Source organism: Cherax quadricarinatus, chromosome 18 (assembly GCF_038502225.1).
Source record: "Cherax quadricarinatus isolate ZL_2023a chromosome 18, ASM3850222v1, whole genome shotgun sequence".
Taxonomy (NCBI): domain Eukaryota; kingdom Metazoa; phylum Arthropoda; class Malacostraca; order Decapoda; family Parastacidae; genus Cherax; species Cherax quadricarinatus.
The window spans coordinates 23,336,277-23,359,810 of NC_091309.1; the positions used below are offsets into that span (position 1 = coordinate 23,336,277).

At 41.3% G+C, this 23,534-nt stretch overlaps 1 protein-coding gene across 4 annotated transcripts in view; it reads left to right on the top strand.

Moving 5' to 3' along the window:
• Positions 1-23,534, top strand: part of LOC128689233 (homologous recombination OB-fold protein) — a 46,456-nt gene that overhangs the window by 16,092 nt on the left and 6,830 nt on the right. For 3 of the 4 annotated variants that reach the window (XM_070086334.1, XM_070086336.1, XM_070086337.1), the window contains exon 4: positions 16,288-16,537. In XM_070086334.1, coding sequence (XP_069942435.1) covers positions 16,288-16,537 — 250 coding nt within the window. The remainder of the gene's footprint in view (positions 1-16,287; positions 16,538-23,534) is intronic. The other variant, XM_070086335.1, reaches the window with a different exon arrangement.

The following is a 23,534-nucleotide window of genomic DNA, read 5'->3' on the forward strand; positions in this document are numbered from 1 at the left end:
GTTTCCTTAACCCCTTGACTGTCGCAACCCCCAATCCTGAAGTGTCTCCTGGTGTCGCAAAATTTAAAAAAAAATATTATTTTTTCTTGTGAAATGATAGAGAATCTTTTTTCGATTGTAATGACACCAAAAACACGAAATTTGAGGGAAAACTGATGGAATTACGCTCTCGTAAAGTTAGCGACCTCAGCGGTATTTACAAATCGGCAATTTTGCCCACTTTGAGCTCTATTTTCGGCTAATTCCATTATTCCAGTCAACCAAACTCATAGCTATTTCTTTAGAACTCCATTTTTTCTATCGATTGAGTACAAGATACTGCCCATTTACTGATTTCAACTACCCAATAACGTGGTCAGAAATTTGCAATTTGGCCAATTTCACAAAAATTAAAAAATATGACAATTTCAAAATAAGGTCCAGAATGAACAATGCAGACATTACTGGCTCTAAAATAACATTTTCTTTGTTCATCAGTCACATCCCCAAGCCCCTCTGATATTACTCTTGCTTTCTATTTTAAATTTTTATTCAAACAAAAAATAGAAGATTTACTGTTATGCAGACTACTGCAATACTGTAATAATTGTATAAATAACATCAACCCATTCATGACTGCATATTAGAATGGCTAGTTGGACATTTATTGAACATTGACATCATTTGTTTACTTTTGAACATCGGCAAAAATCAAACATTTCCCCTAAATTGAGCTCCATTTCCAGGTTCTTTTTATAGTAAAATCAATCAACATCACATCTATTTCTATAATATGTTTTCCATTCTATCAAATGAGACAAAGAAAACGAGAATACAACCATAATACTATTCGAAAATAGACCACAAAGTCGGCATTTTAATTAAAAAAAATGGTCAGTTTTTTTTCTCATTATGCACTGCATGCTCCAGGATTTTTTTTTATATGGTGCACACTGACCACACAGACCCACTCTCTGACATGTGAACCTACCAGCTTTCTCCTGCTTGATTTGAAGCCGCTAGAATTTATGAGTATATATACGTTAAACACGGGACCTCGTAAGACGTATATATACGACCTCGACAGTCAAAGGGTTAAATCTCCTGTTTAGCTCCTCACATACCTCCTGATCATTTCTTGTGAGTTCTCCACCTTCTGTCCTCAGTCTGATCACCTGGTCTTTGACTGTTGTCTTCCTCCTGATGTGACTATACAACAGTTTCGGGTCAGTCTTGATTTTCATTGCTTTGTTATTTTCATACTGTCGCTGGGCCTCCCTCCTTACCTGTGCATACTCGTTCCTGGCTCTGTGACTAATCTCCCTATTATCATATGTTCTCTGCCTTCTGTACTTTTTCCATTCTCTATTGCACTTTGTTTTTGTCTCCTTACACCGTTGGGTAAACCAGGGGCTCATCCTGGTCTTCCCTTTGTTTCTGTTGCCCTTGGGAATAAACCTTTCCACTGCCTCCTTGCATTTTGTTGTTACATATTCCATCATTTCATTTACTGGCTTTCCTGCCAGTTCTCTGTCCCACGGAACTTCCTGCAGGAAGTTCCTCAACCCTATGTAGTCCCCTCTTTTATAGTCTGGCTTTTCCCATTCAACTCCTGTTACTCTCTCCACTTGCAACTCTACTATGTATTCAAAGCACAGAACCACGTGGTCACTAGCTCCTAGGGGACTCTCATATGTGATGTCCTCAATGTCTGAACTGCCCAGGGTGAACACAAGGTCCAATCTTGCTGGTTCATCCTCCGCTTTCTGGTAGTGTCCTTAACATGCTGGTGCATGAGGTTTTCCAGCACCACATCCAATATCTTGGCTCTCCATGTTTCGGGACCCCCATGTGGCTCCAGGTTTTCCCAGTCAATCTCCCTGTGGTTGAAATCCCCCATAACCAGCAACTTTGCTCTGCTGGAGTGAGCTCTTCTTGCTACCTCAGCAAGTGTGTCCACCATTGCTCTGTTGCTCGCTTAATATTCCTCTCTTGACCTCCTGCAGTTCTGTGGTGGATTATACATCACTGCAATGACCACCTTGTGCTCCCCAGATTGAAGTGTATTTGCTATGTAGTCCCTTTCTCCTGTCTCGTCTATGCCTCCCAATTTCTCGAATTTCCATCATTTTTTTACGAGCAGAGCAACCCCTTCTCCCCCTCTGCCCCTTCTATCTCTCCTCATGATCTGGTATCCTGGTGGGAAGATTGCATCTGTTATTGTCTCCGTGAGTTTTGCTTCTGTAACTGCTATGATGTCTGGGGACTTCTCATTGATTCTTTCTTGCCATTCCTCATATTTATTCGTTAATCCATCCGCATTTGTGTACCAAACCTTCAACTTCTGTTCTAATACTGTAACTGTGGTCCTGGGGGAATACTGGGGTTGGGAGAGCAGGAGCCCTGGTGGGGGCCTGTGGGGGGTTGCAGTGGAGGTGGAGGAAGAGCTTCCATAGGGGGTTGCTGTAGGGGTAGGGTTCCTGGTGCAGGGGGTGGGAACAGAGGGATCGGTGTGTGATGGTTGGTTTGGATTGCTCAGTTGCCTTGGGGTGTCGTGGCTGGAGTCCTTCTGCAGGTGTTTCTGGGGGGTGTGCTTGTCCTTCCACCTGTTCCTGGGTTATTCTGCTCTCCTTTTTCATTTATTCCTCCTTTCGTTTTTGCATTCTCTCATTCAGTATCATCCTTTCCTCCTGTGTTCTGTCTCGATCTAGGTACACACTCATGAACTCCTGTTTGCCTCTCAGCCGTGCTTTCTCCTGCAGGATCATGGTTCGAGTTGATTCTGCCTTGAAAATTACTTTGAGAGGCCGATTCCTTTTCTTTGTGAACCACCCGATTCTCCGAAAATTTGCCACCTGGATCATGTCTCCCTCGCCTATCACCTTCATGATACCTTCAATCGCTTTTTTCTCCTCCTGCTTTCTTTCATCATAAGTTTCCCCTTCAGCTTCGTCTAGCCCATAGACAAAAACTGATCTCTCCCTTTCCACCTCCCACTGTGACTCCCGTTGCATCCTCTGAGGTGTTGTAGTTCCTTCCCATGGAGTGTTTCTTCCTTCAGTCCCTTCCCTAGCTGTGGCCCCTATGCTCATTGGTTTGTCCTTCCTTCTCACCTGTTCTTGGCCCCCACAAGTGTCTGGTAAGGTCCCTGCACAAGTCCTAGTTCCTTCAGTGTCGTCCAACCTCTCATTCTGTCCTAGTGTGCTCCCTGTCTTTGTTTTGGCCCCATGTGGGTTTGACAGGATCTCTGCATACAGTTTAGCTTCCATGCTCCCTTCAGACCCTTTGTCTGTGTCTGATGTAAACATTGCTGATGCTACTTCTGTATTATCTTTGTCTCTAGGCTGTTTCAGATTTCTCAGCTCCTGGAGTTTACCTGGAGAGAGTTCCGGGGGTCAACGCCCCCGCGGCCCGGTCTGTGACCAGGCCTCCTGGTGGATCAGAGCCTGATAAACCAGGCTGTTGCTGCTGGCTGCACACAAACCAACGTACGAGCCACAGCCCGGCTGGTCAGGAACCGACTTTAGGTGCTTGTCCAGTGCCAGCTTGAAGACTGCCAGGGGTCTGTTGGTAATCCCCCTTATGTATGCTGGGAGGCAGTTGAACAGTCTCGGGCCCCTGACACTTATTGTATGGTCTCTTAACGTGCTAGTGACACCCCTGCTTTTCATTGGGGGGATGTTGCATCGTCTGCCAAGTCTTTTGCTTTCGTAGTGAGTGATTTTCGTGTGCAAGTTCGGTACTAGTCCCTCTAGGATTTTCCAGGTGTATATAATCATGTATCTCTCCCTCCTGCGTTCCAGGGAATACAGGTTTAGGAACCTCAAGCGCTCCCAGTAATTAAGGTGTTTTATCTCCGTTATGCGCGCCGTGAAGGTTCTCTGTACATTTTCTAGGTCAGCAATTTCACCTGCCTTGAAAGGTGCTGTTAGTGTGCAGCAATATTCCAGCCTAGATAGAACAAGTGACCTGAAGAGTGTCATCATGGGCTTGGCCTCCCTAGTTTTGAAGGTTCTCATTATCCATCCTGTCATTTTTCTAGCAGATGCGATTGATACAATGTTATGGTCCTTGAAGGTGAGATCCTCCGACATGATCACTCCCAGGTCTTTGACGTTGGTGTTTCGCTCTATTTTGTGGCCAGAATTTGTTTTGTACTCTGATGAAGATTTAATTTCCTCGTGTTTACCATATCTGAGTAATTGAAATTTCTCATCATTGAACTTCATATTGTTTCCTGCAGCCCACTGAAAGATTCGGTTGATGTCCGCCTGGAGCCTTGCAGTGTCTGCAATGGAAGACACTGTCATGCAGATTCGGGTGTCATCTGCAAAGGAAGACACGGTGCTGTGGCTGACTCTCTCTCCTGTTAGTGAGGAAATTATAGATCCATCGACCGACTTTTCCTGTTATCCCTTTAGCACGCATTTTGTGCGCTATTACACCATGGTCACACTTGTCGAAGGCTTTTGGAAAGTCTGTATATATTACATCTGCATTCTTTTTATCTTCTAGTGCATTTAGGACCTTGTCGTAGTGATCCAATAGTTGAGACAGACAGGAGTGACCTGTTCTAAACCCATGTTGCCCTGGGTTGTGTAACTGCGCTGGCAGCGGTGTGGTGACAAGTTGCCAGATGCTGATGACGTAGTCGTCGTACATAGGCCTTCTATCACTATTTTGGAGATCCTTCACCCGTGATGTTTATAACCATACTGTATATGCTCATACATCCTGCGTTCCTCATGTGATTTCACTTTTCACTTATGATAGTATACACTTCACATTATATACACTTCACTTTATATGAATAATGGCACTCCACTTGTTGTGACGTCACTGCTTCAGCAGGCCTACTCTGCCACTTTCCCTTATTATATGTTTTATTTTTCCTTTCTCCTTTTGCTTATTAACGTTTTCCCTCTCACTGTATGGTGCCCCACATTTCACTTGTTATCCAAACTCTGGTAATTCTTGAACACTCGCTTTCACACTCACTTTGATCTTTGTATATTTGAATCTGTGTGGTAACAGGTGCCTACTAGCCACTAACGGTTAGGCACTTGAAATATTAATGATTTCAGGCTTCCTCTCGACTTTTTTTTAACTAATAACTTTAGTTATCACTTGTAGGATTGTTCACTGATGTCACAACCACTGATTACTGCTAGCAGTTACTGCACTCCTTAAAAACACTTAAGGTTCTCAGAGCCTTGTGCCCCCACGTCTGCACCCACTGTGTGTGTGTGTGTGTGTGTGTGTGTGTGTGTGTGTGTGTGTGTGTGTGTGTGTGTGTGTGTGCATGTGTATATGTGTGTATATTTGTGTGTGTGTGTGTGTGTGTGTGTACTCACCTATATGTACTCACCTATATGTGGTTGCAGGGGTCGAGTCATAGCTCCTAGCCCTGCCTCTTCACGGGTCGATACTAATTCACTCTCTCCCTGCTCCATGATATTTGTCATACCCCTTCTTAAAGCTGTTTATGGAACTTGCTTCCACTACTTCACTCTCCAGATTATTCCAGCTCCTGACAACTCTAAGACTAAAGAAATACTTCCTAACATCCCTATGACTCATCTGGGTTTTCAGTTTCCAATTGTGTCCCCTTGTTTCTGTATCCCATCTCTGAAACATTCGATCCTTGTCCACCTTGTCAATGCCTCTTAGTATTTTATATGTTATCATGTCCCCTCTATCCCTCCTATCCTCTAGTGTCATCAGATTGAGTTCCCTTAACCTCTCCTCATAAGACATACCCCTCAGTTCCGGGACTAATCGTGTTGCAAATTTTTGCACTTTCTCCAATTTCGTGATGTGTTTGACTAAGTGAGGGTTCCATACTGGCGCTGCATATTTCAGTATAGGCCTTACGTACACTGTGTACAATGTCGTGAATGACTCCTTACTCAGATGTCTAAACGCCAATCTCCCATATGCTGCAGCAGTTATTTGATTGATGTGTGCCTCAGGGGACATGTTCGTTATAATGCTTACCCCAAGATCCTTTTCTTTAACTGACGTTTGCAGCTGTTGGTTTCCTAACCTGTACTCCATCTGCAGTCTTCTGTGTCCTTCCCCAATCTTCATGACCTTACACTTACTGGGGTTAAATTCCAGGAGCCATTTGTCGGACCATACTTGTAGTTTGTCCAGATCCCCTTGTAATCTTAACTGATCCTCTCCCACTTGCATTCTCATCAGTTTCACATCATCAGTGAACAGTGACACTTCTGAATCTATTCCTTCCACCATGTCATTCACGTATACAAGAAACAGCACCGGGCCTAGGACTGAACCTTTTGGAACCCCACTCGACACATTCGCCCACTTCGACACTTCAGCACGTACCAACACACGTTGTTTCCTTCCTGTCAGGTATTCCCTGATCCATTGCAGTACTTTCCCCATTATTCCTGCCTGCTCCTCTAATTTTTGCACCAGTCTCTTCTGTGGTACTGTGTCAAAAGCCTTCTTGCAATTTAAAAAGATGCAATCTACCCATCCCTCTCTTTCCTGTCTTACTTCTGTTACCTTATCGTAGAACTCAAGTAAATTTGTGACACAGGATTTCCCTTCTCTGAAGCCATGCTGACTGTTATGTATGAGCCCAATCTTTTCAATATGTTCCACTACTTTTCTCCTGATAATCTTTTCCATGACTTTACATACTATACAAGTCAGTGACACTGGTCTGTAGTTTAATGCTGCCTGTCTGTCCCCTTTCTTAAAAATTGGAACTACGTGTGCTGTTTTCCACGCCTCAGGCAACTGCCCTGTTTCGATAGATTTACTGAAGATTGCTGCTATTGGCACGCACAGTTCCTCTGCTCCCTCTCTCAGTATCCATGGAGATATGTTATCTGGGCCCACCGCCTTTGAGGTATCGAGTTCGTCTAGCAGTTTCTTCACCTCTACCTTGGTTATGTGTATTGTGTCCAGCGCCTGCTGGTGCACCCGACCTCCACAGTTTGCTGGAAGCATTCCTGACTCTGTTGTGAATACTTCTCTAAATCTTTTGTTTAGTTCACATACTTCTTGGTCACTCTTCGTGAGCTCCCCTCCTTTCCTCAGCCTGATTACCTGGTCCTTGACTGTTCTTTTTCTCCTAATGTGACTGTATAACAACTTTGGTTCAGATTTGGCTTTTGATGCTATGTCGTTCTCATATTGCCTCTGGGCCTCTCTCCTTATCCTTGCATATTCGTTTCTGGTTCTTCTGCTCAGCTCCTTGTTTTCTTGAGTCCTTTGCCTTCTATACCTTTTCCATGCTCTCGCAAACTTGGCTTTGGCCTCTTTACACCTCCAATTAAACCATGGGCTCACTCTGGTCTTACCATTTTTTCTGTTGCCCTTTGGTATGAACCTTTCCTCTGCCTCCCTGCACTTAGTGGTTACTATTTTCATCATTTCATTTACTGTCTTTCCATCTAGTTCTCTTTCTCACTGCACTTCATGCAGGAAACTTCTCATTCCTATGTAGTCCCCTTTTTTGAAGTTTGGTTTCTCTCTTTGTTCTCGTGCTGCTGCATTCTCCACTGTTAACTCAGTAAGATATTCAAAACTCAGGACATCATGATCACTAGCGCCAAGGGGTCTTTCGTGGGTGATATCCCTTATGTCTGAACTATTCAAGGTGAATATGAGATCCAGCCTTGCTACAACATCCTCTCCTCTCTCTCTGGTTGTATCCCTAACATGTTGATACATAAAGTTCTCCAATACAGTCTCCAACATCTTAGCCCTCCATGTTTCTGGTCCCCCATGTGGCTCTAGGTTTTCCCAGTCAATCTCTGTATGATTGAAATCCCCCATTATAAGGAATTTTGTCCTTCCCATATGAGCCCTCCTGGCCACTTCAGCTAGTGTATTCACCATTGCCCTATTGCGCACATCATACTCTTCTCTTGTTCTCCTGCTGTTAAGTGGTGGGTTATACGTCACTGCTGTCATCACCTTTGGACCACCAGTCTGAAGTGTTCCTGCAATGAAGTCGTCTGTTTCCCTTCTTTCCATTCCTCCCATCTCCTCAAAACTCCACTGTTTTTTTATGAGCAATGCTACTCCTCCCCTTCCTCTGTTCTCTCTGCCTTTCCTCATAATCTGATATCCAGGTGGAAAAGTTGGATCTGTTATCATCCCTGTAAGTTTTGTCTCTGTTAGTGCTAAGATGTCAGGTGATGCATCAATGATGCGTTCTTGCCACTCTTCGCTCTTATTTGTTATTCCATCTGCATTGGTGTACCATACCTTTAACTTCCTTTCCATTACTGTATTTTGGGAGATTGAAGAGGAAGGTGCAGGCTGGGAGGGTGGGAGGCAGGGCACAATATTGTGGGAGGCTGCTGTGATTGTGGAATTAGTGCTTAGGGGGGTGGTGGCTATGGAGTGAGGTTAGTTTCTGTTTACTGCATTTGGTTGATATGTGGTGACAGGGGTTGAGAGATTTCTGTAAGCATTTGTGTTTGATGTTCCCCCAAAGGCTGAGTTTTCCTGTCTGTCATTGCCTGTCCTGTCTCTCTTTCCTTCCACTGGTTCTGTCTTGCTCTCACTTTCAGTTGTTCCCTTTCCTTTCGTGTTCTGTCTCGATTGAGGAACACTTTTTGATAATCTGGAGAGTCCTTTAACAGTGGTTTCTGTTGTAGTATCCTGTTCCGTACCACATCTGTCTTGAATGTCAATCTGATCGGTCGATTTTTTTTCCCTCGAACACCCCCCAAGTCTGTGAAAATTTTCTACCTGAGACATGTCCCTCTCTCCTGTTATTGCAATGATGTTCTTAATCTCTGTTTTCTCCCAATGCTTTCTTTCATCATAGGTCTGCCCTTCAGCCACCTGAAGCCCATGAATAATTATTGACCTCTCCCTCTCCTCTTCCCATTTCTTTTCCCTCTGTATCTCTGGATCTGATTTCCTTCAGTCCCCTCGCTGCCTGCTGATGTTCCCATTTCAGTCATCTTGCTCCTTTCAGACCTCATCTTTAGATCCTGCTTCAGCACATCCATTTCTTCCTCCAATCTCTGTATCTTTGCCTCAGCTACTACAGCTCATGATTCCCACTTCTTGCTCTCTGCAGATATTTGCTCTAACATGTTATTGCAAAGCTCGTTTAACCTTTTCTCCCATTGTTGTTCCATTTTGTTCTTGAGCCGTTCTACCAATTCTTCCTTTTCCGACCAGCCATCATCGGTTCCCTTGCCTTTACGTCCTCCCTTTTGAGAGCCCATTTTGTTTTTATCCTGTTGGGATGTTCTACTGCTTCAGCTTATTGTAAAAATGTGTGTGTGGTGGGGGGATTTATAAGCTAATGTGTTTTGTTAGGTTAGGTTTGTGTGTGTGTGTGTGTGTGTGTGTGTGTGTGTGTGTGTGTGTGTGTGTGTGTGTGCGTGTGTGTGTGTGTGTGTGTGTGTGTGTGTGTGTGTGTGTGTGTGTGTGTGCGTGTGTGTGTGTGTGTGTGTGTGTGTGTGTGTGTGTGTGTGTGTGTGTGTGTGAGTGAGTGAGTGAGCGAGTGAGTGAGTGAGCGAGCGAGTGAGTGAGTGAACGCACATTATACATACATATATCGTGAAACTATATTTCCTTTTAAATCACACCTTCCTCACGTAAGGAAGGAAGGAGATATAGCCTGTGACCATTTTCAAGTGTTTTTTTCTATTCAAGCAGCCCAGCCTGGGGCAAGGCTTTTCAAGTTAGGCATTTTGTAAATGTTTTCTTAATTATCTCATTTATGTTTAATTGTTAAAACATTTTAAGAAGTACTTTTAAGTGACACAATTGGTAATGTATTACAAATGTTGGTTTTGCTATCATCTTAAGCAAGGCAGACACCATTTATGTACTTTCATTGAGATATAAGAATATCATAAGCAAAAAGAAAAGTATGAAAATTGCACAAACAAGCTGTTGCATACACTCATCAAATATTCTGTTCTTCCTCTTGGAAGGAGGAAGAAAGGACATTGATTAAAAGAATAATTCAGTTGTTTAGAAAATGTACATCTCTACCAGACTGTGTTGCTTTTGATACAAGAAAAGTATTGCCCTATACCTTCCCTATGGTAGTGATTTCTTAATTAACCATAGCCAGTTGGTATTTTTTTGTTTAGTAATATGAGTAATAAAATGAAAACCTGTGTAACATATTGCGTGTTTGTAGAAGTGCTAGTTTTTATTTACTGTTATGAGCATTAGGATATTCTGAACTTATGGCTTCAGCTTATACAGTGGTACCCCAAGTTTCGGCCATAATTCGTTACAGAAGGCTGTTTGAGTGCCGTTACCGAATGAATTTGTTCCTATAAGGAATAATGTAAAGTAGATTAGTCCATTTCAGACCCCCAAAAATGCACTTACAAAATCACTTACAATAATACACTTACATAATTGTTCTAGTTGGGAGCTGTACGAAACTCGAGGTACCACTGTACTCATTATACATTTGTTAGTGGTACTTTCCTGCATGTTTCAGTTTCTCAGATCCACAAATTTTTACCTCAACCTAATTGGGAAATGTGAGAATCCTTTCCTTGTAAGCAGTGTATGTCATAAAGCAACTAAAATATCAAGAAAAAGGTGCTGTTTTTTCCTTCTCTTTAATACCCAAAAGCAGAGACCAAAATATTTATCTCATTATTTTTGGACATGTGCAGATGTACTGAAATATGAATACTGTATAAAGAAAAGAATAATTGTACAGTATTTGTTAAAAAGGAAAGGAAACCAAATATCTTCATTGCACTGAGTGAAATTTAGTTGCAAGGTAAGAAAAGATTGAATTGCACGAAATATAGTAAATTGAAAATGCTTTATGTAGACAAAGACAAGCATACAGAATAAGCTTTTATATGGACAGTGTTTTGGTAGTAGGTGTAGGTCAGATTCATGTGGATTTTACCTGACCAAGAATGTAAATGTGAAAATCAGAGGACTGTGAAATATGGATCAGGCCCTTGATCAGGTGACTGCCCAGTTTACTTCTAATAACATATTCATCACTTCTACATGGATCTTACACCTATTTTCACTTCTCTTTCATGTGCTTTTATACATGTTGAATGTAATCCTCTGTGACTTGAAAAGCTATACTGATATGTAGTGTGAAATGCCCAAATAAAGCTTGTTTTTCTTGCTTGAGTCTTTGTCTACATATCTATCTGCATTATGCCCTTCAGACCAAAAGGAAAGTAGTAGGTGTATTTAAGATTAACAGTTCCAGTTGTGTTTATATTGTAGAATGAAAGATTTAACATTGCTACACAAATAACCCACACATAGAAGAGAGGAGCTTACGACGACGTTTCGGTCCGACTTGGACCATTTACAAAGTCACACAAGTGACTTTGTAAATGGTCCTAGTCGGACCGAAACGTCGTCGTAAGCTCCTCTCTTCTATGTGCGGGTTATTTGTGTATCGTTCCAGTCACGGTATTGTGCCTTTTTTGTTATTTAACATTGCTAATGTGAAAACTTCATTTTAGATGACTTCTTTAATGTCCTGATATGCTTTGTCAACCCCCCCCTCTATGATGGTCCTGCCATTACTGCAGACTCGCTCTAGGATTTCTTACCCAACGCCAATTTACTCCAACTGTGACGCTCTTCTCCATCCTTTCAGCCAATGTCTTTACCTCAACAGCCCCAGCTCCCCCCCCCTCCCCTTCATTTTTTTTTACTTCTTCTGTACAGTGATTAATAACCCATATTGATTTAACATATTCCGTGAATATAATTTGCTGAGGTGAGAGAAAGAATGCTCTTCCTTGAACATAAGTCATGCAGTCCATATGAGGGAAGTACAGTGGAACCTCAGTATACGACCAGCTCCCTACTCGAACAAAGCTCAGCACTCGACCAAACAAATATGACCTGCCAAAACTTCGCTGTAAACTATTTCGTGTTTCTTCACATTTTTTGGTGTTTTTTTTTTTTTGTATTAGTGATAACAGCCAACCAAGCAGAAAATTGGTTGGGAAGAACTTGTTCGATATTCAAACGGAGCAACACTCAAACAGCCTTCTGGAATGAATTAAGGTCGCATACCGAGGTTCCACTGTATCTTAACCCCTTAACTGTCCAAACGTAGATCTATGTTCTTACTGCTAGCACTCTGAACGTAGATCTACATTTTATTTTTCCTGGCTTTAAATTTGGTGCGATAGGCCTAGGCGGCCTAGACAGAGAATGGCTCTGTGCACTCAGTGTGTGCTGTATGAAAAAAATCGGGGACCCTGTAGTACCACATGGTAGCACCAGTTACATTCAGCTCCATCTTGGGTCAACATCATGGCAAACCCTCATGATTCACTCACGCCTCGTCATATTAACACTCTTATTTGAGGAAAGTGATACAGAGCCTATGTTTAGTGGATTTGAGACCAATGTGGCCAATAATTATCAAGGAATTAATGAAAATATTGATGATAACCCAGATGATCCTCAGCCCATCACCTCTGGGGTGACCAGTGTGGCCATGCCAGATCCCCAGCCAAGCACTTCTGGGGTGGCCAGTGTGGTCACACAAGACCCTGGGCCAAGCGCCTCTGGAGTGGACAGTGTTACTACCCAGAGGCAACTATGCAAGAGGAAACTATCATTTTCCCGCTGTTTTAGGGATGACGATAGTGAAAGTGATGTAAGTGACGATAAGATAGATTTTATGCCATTAGAGGATTTGTCGAGTGATAGTGATATTCATTATTCCTCAGTGAAGCTTACTTTTAGGTGTCATCGCCTATGTTCAGACAGTGCGCCATATGCAGTCCCCAAGGGTCATGGGAGGTCACAATCCAAAACCCTGGCCACTGATAGTGATAGTGATCGTGAAGGAGAATATGCTGGGATGGAGGAAGAGGAGGTGGTAGTGGTAGGTGGCATGGTGCCTGGACCACATGGCTGTCCACAGTGGATGGACAGACAAAGGACCGCGCAGCACCCCCTCAGCCATGTTCTGCCTCCAATCCCGTCCCTCCTCCTGCTCCCCCACACCCCATGCCATAGGTCCACCATGCACCATGTGACCATGAGTGGAACTGGGCACAAAGTATATTCGTGCCACAGCCTTTTGATTTTGATGCCAGTGAAAGTGGCATCGGCATCCTGCCAGAATGTCCCATAACGAATGAGTTTAGAGAGTTAGACTTCTTCCAATTATACATTGACGAGCCTACAATGAACTTGATTGTCACCCAGATGAACAATTATAACTACTACATCATGGACAACACAGAGGTTGCAGAATCGTCATGGCTGCGCAGGTGGAAACTGTGGATGAAATGTATTTATTCCTTGGCACTGTCATGCTTATGCCACATACAAACAAGCACAATATAGCACATTACTGGTCCACAGACTACATCAGTACTCCTGTCTTCTGTGACCTCCTTCACTGCAACAGATTCACTCTGTTGCTACGAATGTTGCACTTCTCAGACAGGAATAGGCCTAACAGAAATGACCTTCATACAAAATCCAGGAAGTGTTTATGTATATGAAGCAGAAATTCAGTTCCTACTTTTATCTCTTCAAGAACATTGTTGTCGACGAGTCCTTGATTCTGTTCAAGGGACACCTATCATTCAAGCAATATATACTGAGCAAACATAATCGCTTTGGTATAAAACTTTTTGTGATGTGTAATTGTGAGAGTGGTGTTGTGTTGGATGTCATTGTATACACTGGGAGAAGCACACTCGATGATGACAGATGGATATTGGGCATTTCTGGTGATGTTTGCAAGATGACGGGGCCATACCTTGGCAAGGGTCATGCATTATACACAGACGGCTGGTATACAAGCCCTATGCTCGCTGATTTCCTATGTGTGAACAATACTGATATATGTGGAACAGTGAGAAGAAATAGAAAACATAAACCAAGGTTCAGTGGAGACAGTGCTGATGGTGCAGTGCAAGCATTTCATGCCAATGATATCACGGCACTGACGTGGCATGACAAATGGGATGTGACATTGCTGTCAATTATCCACAGTAATGAGATGGTACAGACATAATGAACAGAGACACCAATGAACGTATTGTAAAGCCAGCTGCTGTCATTGACTATACGAGCAATATGCAACTAGTCAACAATTGTGATGTGTTGATAGGGTTCGTTGACTGTGTGTGTAGGAGTCACAAGTGGTACAAAAGTGTTTTTCCACCTTGTAGACATTGCAATGCTCAGTGCCTTCAATATGTGCGAAATAAAGACTGGAAAACGACATCGGTTTACAGAATTCTTCTGAATGTCATAAAACAGATAGCAAAAAAGTATAGTACCACACCTGTACCTGCCCCTGAATAGTGACATGTCCCCCAACCACAACCAGTGGGGGAAGCGCCAGACTGAATCATCCGTAACTGTCACTACCTGATACCAATACCACCTACCCCAAAGAAGAAGTATTCTCAGAAAAAAGTGTTGTATGTGCTACCACCACAAAACGAACCAACAGCGGAAGGACACACGATTCATGTATCACTAATGTGGGGTGGCACTCTGTATGAATCCATGCTTCATGGAGTATCGTACAATCATGGAGTTCTAGAAACTTAAGTGGGACATGTAAATACTTGTATATAGTTGTAGATAATAGAATATGATTCAGCCAGGAGTACAGAATCACCTATCAGTGTGTACATGTGTTTGTGACAGTATGATTAATAATTTTGTATATAATATTTGTGTATAAACAACAGTTATTCATGAAGTCAAAAGATTTACTATAAAACATAATTATCGTACCATAAAAACTAAGAAAATTAAAAAAAAAATAGAAGAAAATGATAAATATGTAGAATTTCTGCAAGTGGCAGTGCTCCATGTTGCTGTCAGGCGATCATCAAGTGCCAACTTTGCAGCCTCATATCTCGGTAAGTATTGACCCTAAAAATTTTTTTTTGTTCTATTACACGTAGAAAAATGCGCTCTTTATTTTTATAAAAAAAAATTATTTTTTTTTCCAAAATATTTGGAGTGCTGGGCGAGAGAACATAATTTACATTTGGACAGTTAACGTGTTAAAAATCCCATATCAATAAGCTATGTTATATATCTTTTCAGTGTTATAAAAGGACCACCAACAACACTATATACAGTGGACCCCCGCCTTACGATATTAATCCGTTCCTGAGAGCTCATCGTAAGCTGAAATTATCGTAAGGCGAATTAATTTTCCCCTTAAGAAATAATGGAAATGAAATTAATCTGTGCAAGACACCCCAAAGTATGAAAAAAAAAATTTTTTACCACATGAAATATTAATTTTAATACACACAAACTGAAGAAGACATGTTCAATTACTACTCTACTAAGAATAGAATACATGACACTTACCTTTATTGAAGATCTGGTGATGATTGATGGGATGGGAGGAGGGGAGAGTGTGGAAGTTATTGTTTAGAAGGGGAGTCCCCTTCCATTAGGACTTGAGGTAGCAAGTCCTTTTCCGGGGTTACTTCCCTTCTTTTAATGCCACTAGGACCAGCTTGAGAGTCACTGGACCTCTGTCACACAACAAATCTGTCCATAGAGGTCTGTACCTCCCGTTCCTTTAAGATTTACCTAAAATAGGCCACAACATTGTCATTGTAATAGTCACCAGCACAGCTTGCAATAACTGTGTTAGGGTGATTTTCATCCATAAAGGTTTGCACTTCAACCCACTTTGCACACATTTCCTTAATCGTTGAAGTAGGCACAATGTATTCCACAACTGGCATAGGCTTCTCAGGGTTAGCCCCAAACCCTTCAAAATCTTTCTTAATTTCCATACTAATTCTCACCCTTTTTACCACAGGGTTGGCGCTAGAAGCTTTCTCGGGGGCCATGGTGACTTATTTTGCAGTTACAAGCACAAAAAACACTGGGATAAGGTGAAATTTACCGAATGTATGTGTGGATGCGACCGCACTGGCTGGCTTGTAAACACTGGCACCCATGGGGCAGCTGAGGCCACACGTGGGACGCGTCCCGGATGAATCACGTGAGGCGAGTTTTTTATCGTGAGACGAGGCAAAATTTTTGCATTCAAATGCTTCGTATGATGGATTTAATGTAACGCAGTGCGTTTGTAAGGCGGGGGTCCACTGTATATCTTTAATAAAACATTCTTCAGTGTCATGTTCTAACTGTGTCAGGAGGTACAGGGTTGAGTAGAAGCTGCAAAAACCAGGTTGAGCTCAGAGAAACGAGTTTATTTGCTTCCAAAAAAAAAAAAAAAAAAATTAGTAGTACTCTTTGTGTTTCTTTTATTATCATTTTTATTTTGTGAAACTATAGTACTGTGCATTATTTTCCATTACATTTCAGGAGATTGTATGCTCTCAAAACTTTGTAGATGACTTCTCTAGAGGACCTTGGTTGCAAATGATGAATGATCTGGAGCTAGATCAGACTGACCCAGTATCTCCTTTGCAAGTATTTAACATTAAGTGGCTACTTAGAAGAGCCAGTTTGCGAGGTAAAGCAGGTGTTCGCAAAGTTCCTTTTTTAGCTGTGATAGTGCGCAACCTTGACGTGACACATTCAGATGCCACAACAGTGTTAAGGGATCCAACAGGTAAGAGGTTTTGATCCAGTTTGCAGATATAGTTTTCTTGAAGCTAATACAGGTACAGTAATTTTATTTGTTCTGAGAATTTCTTGAATAGGTTGTACTGTATAGTCTGTTATTTGTATCTCCACTTTAGAAAAAGTGACAAATTTTGCTCACACTAAGTATTTCACTATCACTGCTGTAATAAATAAATACATTGTGCATCAGGTCATACCCTACAGGATATTAGATGATTAGATGTGTTAAGCATTTCTCCTATAAAAAATAATGTAAAGTAGCTAACAAAGACTGAAATCTACTTGCCCATAGGAATTGCATCTACTGCATATTGTCAAAAATCTTTGAAAATGTAATACTTAATAGAATTACAGTTTTTACAGATTATCAATATGGATTCAGAGTCTTGGTGTGGTACTGTTTATCCTAGTACAAAAGAAGTCACAGATTTATACAACAGGAGTGGCTCTTTGTACCTGTTTCTTAAATGCTTAGAAGACATTTGATATGGTACATGACAGAAAAACATTTGTCATACTAATTAGAATGGTACAAATCCAATTCTTACTGTATTAACTGTAGGATTTAGGATTGAATTTTGTACTTTTTCCATATTATTGTGTTTTATTTAGTATATGATAACTTAGTACATGTGTTGTAGGTTCTTGTTTTTTGGTTCAAATCGGTCAAGAAATATATATGGTATAAACCTTGGTAATAAATACCGACAAGTTGGTTTAGAAGAACACGTAAGCAAATACTAGGACATATTTATTAGAAAACGTTTCAGTCCTGAGACCTCAATCACGTCTAACATACAAAGGTTAAAAGACAGTATATATTGGCGGAGAGTGAGGTGTGAGTGACGCATGGTGACCTGAAGAATGCCATACTGGGATGAGGACGGGTAGACAATGAGATCATGTGACTCCTGTGTTGCTGGGTAGGTGGTGCTTTGCCTGCTTGAGTATCATGTCTGCTAATGTTTTAGAAATTTTGTGCTTTCCAGTGTTACGTTCTATTGTATCAGTGACAGTGATTAGCGAGGCTTCTAGACACTGTCGGCATCTAAGGACTTGTTCAATGAGAAAGAGTTGTGCCTTATCCCAGTTCATCAAATGCCCCATGGAGTCTCTGTGGAAGAAACAGGCATACCTTAACCCTTTCAGGGTCGAGATTATTATTATAATCAAAAAGAAGCACTAAATCACAAGGGCTATACAGCATTCTTGTACTCATTTCTATCGAATGAGTACAAGAAACTACCCAATTACCAATTTCAACTATCCAATAAAGTGGTTAGAAATTGGCAATTTTGCCAATTTCACACAAATTTCAGAAGATACCAATTTCCAAATAGGGTCCAGAATAAACAAGACAGACATTCCTGGCACTAAAATAACAAGTTCTCTGTTCGTTAGTCACGTCCCCAGGCCCCTCTTACATTTTTTTTGCTTTCCACTTTGAATTTTTATTCTCACAAAAAATAAAAAATTTACTGTATGCAGACTACTGCATTAGTGTAGAAATGGTATAAATAATATCAGTGCATTTGTGAAAGAATATTAGACTCACCAGTTGACGTGTATTGGATGCTTGGCATGATTTGTTTACTTTTGAACTTTGGTAAAAATCAAACATTTCTGCTACTTTGAGCTCAATTTCAAGGTACTTTTCAGTCTATAAAATGAGACCAGGAAAACTAGAATACAACCATAAATAACATACGAAAATACACTGCAAAGTCACTGTTTTAATCCAGAAACACGGTCGAAGTTTTTTTTTCTCATTACGCACTGTGAGCTGCAGGATTTATTTATACTGTTTAGAGCTCCCCCATGATTATAATAATAATAATTATCTCCCCCTAGTACTATGATTGCTTTGACATAATTGGCAGCAAGATATTCTGGACACTGTTCATGAGCAATTTTATAAACTTGATTTAACTTCAAATTGTTTTACTCTGTCTTCAACATTCAGCATATCCAGGTGTTGTAATTCATCCTGGCCTTATTTGACATTTTTTTTGTAGGGTTATCCTAGGTAATTTACACTATATAAGATAGTTGTACTTGTGTGTACCTGTGACTTAATAAACTTAATTGAACTGTATATATCATTGCTTAGTTAATCTTAAGTTAATTTTAAGCTTGCCCATAATGCTCTGCATACAAGGGGCTTTTGGCATGTGCACCCAGTCACTATATTTCTTTGTACAACTATGTATCATGTCCAAATAAAAAATAAATAAATAAATAAAAAATAAATACTGCGTAAACTGACCACATAGACCCATTCTTTCATATGTAGGCCTACCAGCTTTCTCTTGCTAAATTTGAAGGCGCTAGAATTTAGGGGTTCTAGTACGTCAATAACCCTGGTACGTAAGCCGTACTAGTACGTCGGAAACCCTGAAAGGGTTAAATCATCTCTTTTACTGCCATTTCGATGCTCATTCCAGTGGACCGCAAGATATCTGCCTGTTTCACCTACATATTTCTTGGGTCAGAATCCACAAGGGATGGTGTAGACGCCTGCTGTGGAAGTTAGAGGTGTGGGGCTGCGTTTCATAGTGAGGTCTTTGATAGATGTGTTTATGGTGGAAACATTTATGTTATTCTTAGTATGTGCCCGGCAAGTATTCGTGGCAACATCACCACATGGGAGCACTATGAACTACTTAGAGGGCTGTTCCTGAGTGGTTGGTTGAGGATAGCTTGTGCCTTGAGCCTGCAATCCTGGATGAAAGATGGAAACTGAAGACGTGTAAAGGCTTGTGTATGTAGATACATTCTTCAAGAAAACAAGGGCTTGAGATATGAAGAGCTCTCAAGAAGAAGCCAATGAGGACTCCTCTTTTAAATAACAAAAAAAGGCACAATACCGTGACTGGAACAATACACAAATAACCCGCACATAAAAGAGAGAAGCTTACGACAACGTTTCGGTCCGACTTGGACCATTTACAAAGTCACACTAACCAGAAGTTAGTGTGGGTGTCTTGGTGTGAATAGAAGTGTATAAGATCGTCCTTGTTGATATGTTTTCCACACACTTTGAAGAAAAGTTTTTCACTGTTGGGAGATCTGCACAGGAGAACGTCGAGGAAAGGAAGTTTGCCATCGTTTTTTAGTTCAGGTGTAAACTTAATTGATGATTCGGCTGCATTGATCTTGTTGAGGAGGGCCTTGATAGTGAGATGTCTTGGATAGAAAACCAATATATCATCAGTTTACCTTAGCCAGGTAACGGTGTTGGGAATGAGGGTGCTGAATTTCACTGTCTAGGTTTTCCATGAAGAGATTGGCAAGCATAGCACAGAGCAGACTGCCCATTGATGTCTCTTCTTGGAATGACCAGTCTTGAAGGCTCAGTAGCTGCAGCAATGATAATTCCTTGAATGAAACCCTTATGAAACTTGGAGTCCCCAAAAGGTCGATTCTTGGTTACCGTGCCCACCAAATTATGGACATGGTAGCCTGTGCTCCCACAGCAAATGGAGCGAAATGGGATGACCAGAAATCATACATAACTTTATCTTCCTATACACTAACCACTACAGAGACAGAAGCCTTCAGCCTAGAGCACAAGAAGAAACATCATCTGGTGGACATGGTAACCAAGAACCAACCTTTAGGGGACTCCGAGTTTCATATAGGTATCGTTCAAGGAATTATCACTGCTGCTGCTACTGAGCCTTCGAGACCTGTCATTCCCAGAGGATACTTCCAAGCACTCAGGGACTTGGCTAACGATGATATCATCATTACCACCTCTGACAGAGGAGGAGGTGTGGTGTTACTCAACACTGTCAACTACAACAATAAAGTTTTAAATCTCCTCGGTGATGCCAACACATACCAGCCTGTTTCAGAATCAGTGTTACTTCAAAGCACCTAAACTTTTCTTCAAAAGGCCCATAGCATCTTAAGAAAATCAGAACAAGGAAAGAAACTGACACTTTTACCAGGTTAACCGAAACCAGCACGCCTGTTTGGCCTTCCTAAGACACACAAGCCTGGCATCCCACTACGCCCTATCACTTCGGGCTTAGGGAACATACCACACGGATTAGCTGGCCACCTTGCCAATTACCTTTCAGCACTTCTGGGCACCATCAGTCAAGCCCACCTCAAACTCAGAATTTCCATCCTGAATGTTAAAATCAAAAGCATGGCTTCCTTCGATGTCACAGCTCTCTTTACCAGTGTTCCTGCTGATGCTGCAATGAACATTCTGAGACAGAGGCTCACTGAAAACGACGACCTCCCTTTACCTCTTTTAAATTTCATCAGTCTAGTGGATCTCTGTTAATTTCAACTTCTTCAAGTAACAGGACAACTGTTACAAACAAAGCTTTGGGATGGCAGTGGGCAGCCCGCTCAGTGCTGTGCTTACCAATCTCTTCATGGAAAACCTAGAGACAGAGAAATGCAGCATCTTTATTGGTTTTCTATCCAAGATGTCTCAATATCCAAGCTGCCCTCAACAAGATCAATGTAGCCAAACCATCAATAAAGTTTACACTTGAACCTGAAAAAGATGGCAAACTTCCTTTCTTCGGCATCCTCCTATGCAGATCTCCTAACAGTGAAAAACTTCTCTTAAGAATTTATAGAAAACCTACCGACAAGGACAATCTTATACACTTCTATTCACACCAAGTCACCACACTAAAATAGAAGTCCTCATTGGCTTCTTGAGAGCTCTTCACACCTCCAGCCTTTGTTTTCTTGAAGCAGAATGTATCTGCATAACACAAGCCTTTACACATCTTCAGTTTCCATCTTTCTTCGTCCAGGATTGCAGACTCAAGGCACAAGCTATCCTCAACAAACCACCCATGGAACAGCCCTCTAAGCAGTTCATAGTGCTCCCATGTGGTGATGTTGCCATGAATACTTGCCAGGCACTTACTAAAAGTAACATAAATGTTTCCACCATAAACACATCATCTATCAAAGACCTCACTATGAAATGCAGCCCCACACTTTTAACTTCCACAGCAGGTGTCTACACCATCCCTTGTGGATTCTCTCCCAAGAAATATGTTGGCGAAACAGGCAGAGATCTTGCGGTCCACCTGAACTAGCATCGAAATGCTAGTAACAGAGACGACTTAAGGTACGCATGTGTCCTCCACAGAAGCTCCACGGGGTATTTGATGAACTGGGATGAGGCACAACTCTTTCTCACCAAACAAGATGTTAGACGCCAGCAGTGTCTAGAAGCCTCACTAATTGCCATCACTGACGTAACAATGGAAGCCACAAAATTTCTAAAACATTAGCATATATGATACTCAACCAGGCAAAGCATCACCTATCCAGCAACATGAGTCACATGATCTCATTGTCTACCTGTCCTCATCCCAATATGGGATTCTTCAGGTCACCATGCGTCACTCACACCTCACATTCCACATATATATACATGCACTGTCTTTTAACCTCTGCATGTTCGAATGATCAAAGTCTCAGGACCGAAATGTTTTCTAATAAATACGTCCTAGTGTTTGCTTACATATTTTTCTGAACTAAAAAATATATGTATGGTATATATTTTTTTAAAGATGGAGCTACTAAATGGGAGACAAGTGGTCATTAGGCAGTGTTGTTCCTTAATATATTTTTGTTTGCCATGTGAATATATATTTAATGAATGGTTGTTACTCAGGGAATTATTTTAAAGAAATTCTGCCTTACCAATACATTAGGGTAAGAATCTTTTAATGTAGGACAGTACCTTGCTTTAAATCACAGAATGGGTGGGTCTCAAACCCCTGGCAGAAGAGTCCTAAAACTCTAAAGCTTTACTATATAGTAACATTACTTCCATCAACTTGCTCAGGGGCTCAGAAGTAGGCTTTGATCTTGATATCTGAGGTGAAGTATGGTCTCAAGCTTGTGAGTGTGTCTTGGGGTAAAGATGCATACCTATATATAACATGTGAGGCTTTGTTTTCAATCTTTAGTATTTGTTGTGACCCTGCCCTGTAGGTTATTCTTGCTCATTTTGTCCCATATATGTTGCTCAAGCCCTTTTTATTTAGTATCAAGAGCAGAGAGATTATTTATTTGGCTTCTTTCTGAACTCAATTTATCACCCCTCAGCTGCTGACAGTTCTGAAGATACCTTTATCTCAAATTCTGTGGATGGGTGTGGTAATGTTTGTTATTAGACAGGTGTGATGTACTGTACTTAATGTTGGGTGTATTTCAAGCCCAAAAACCCATATGTATATATTCAGCTCCTCGTCTACATTTATGCAAGGGTAGAAAAATTGGGTATGTTTCTTTACACTGGTTGTCTGTGTTCACCCATAAGTAAAAATGGGTACCTGGGGGTTAGTCAACTGGTGTGGGTCACATCCTGGGACAAAACTGACCTAATTTGCCCGAAATGCTCTGCATAACAAGCGATTTTCTATATAGTAATATGTCATTGATGTCAGCTAGGCCTGTATACCTTGTACATGTACTTGTAGTAAATAAAGATATTATTATTATTTTATTTTTATTAACACATCGGCCGTTTCCCACCAAGGCAGGGTAGCCCGAAAAAGAAAAACTTTCATCATTCACGCCATCACTGTCTTGCCAGAGGCATGCTTACACTACAGTTATAAAACTGCAATATTAATACCCCTCCTTCAGAGTGCAGACACTGTATTTCCCATCTCCAGGACTCAAGTTTGGCTTGCCGGTTTCCCTGAATCTCTTCATAAATGTTACCTTGCTCACACTCCAACAGCACGTCAAGCCCTAAATACTATTTTTCTCCATTCACCCTTATCAAATATGCTCACGTATGCTTGCTGGAAGTCCAAGCCATTTTCACAAAAATCCTCCTTTACCTCTAACCTTTCCTAGGCCGACCCCTACCTCGCCTTCCCTCCACTACATATTTATACACTCTTGAAGTCGTTCTGTTTTGTTCCTTCCTCTCTATTATTATCATTATTATTATTATTATTAGTTTTTTTTTTTAACAAGTTGGC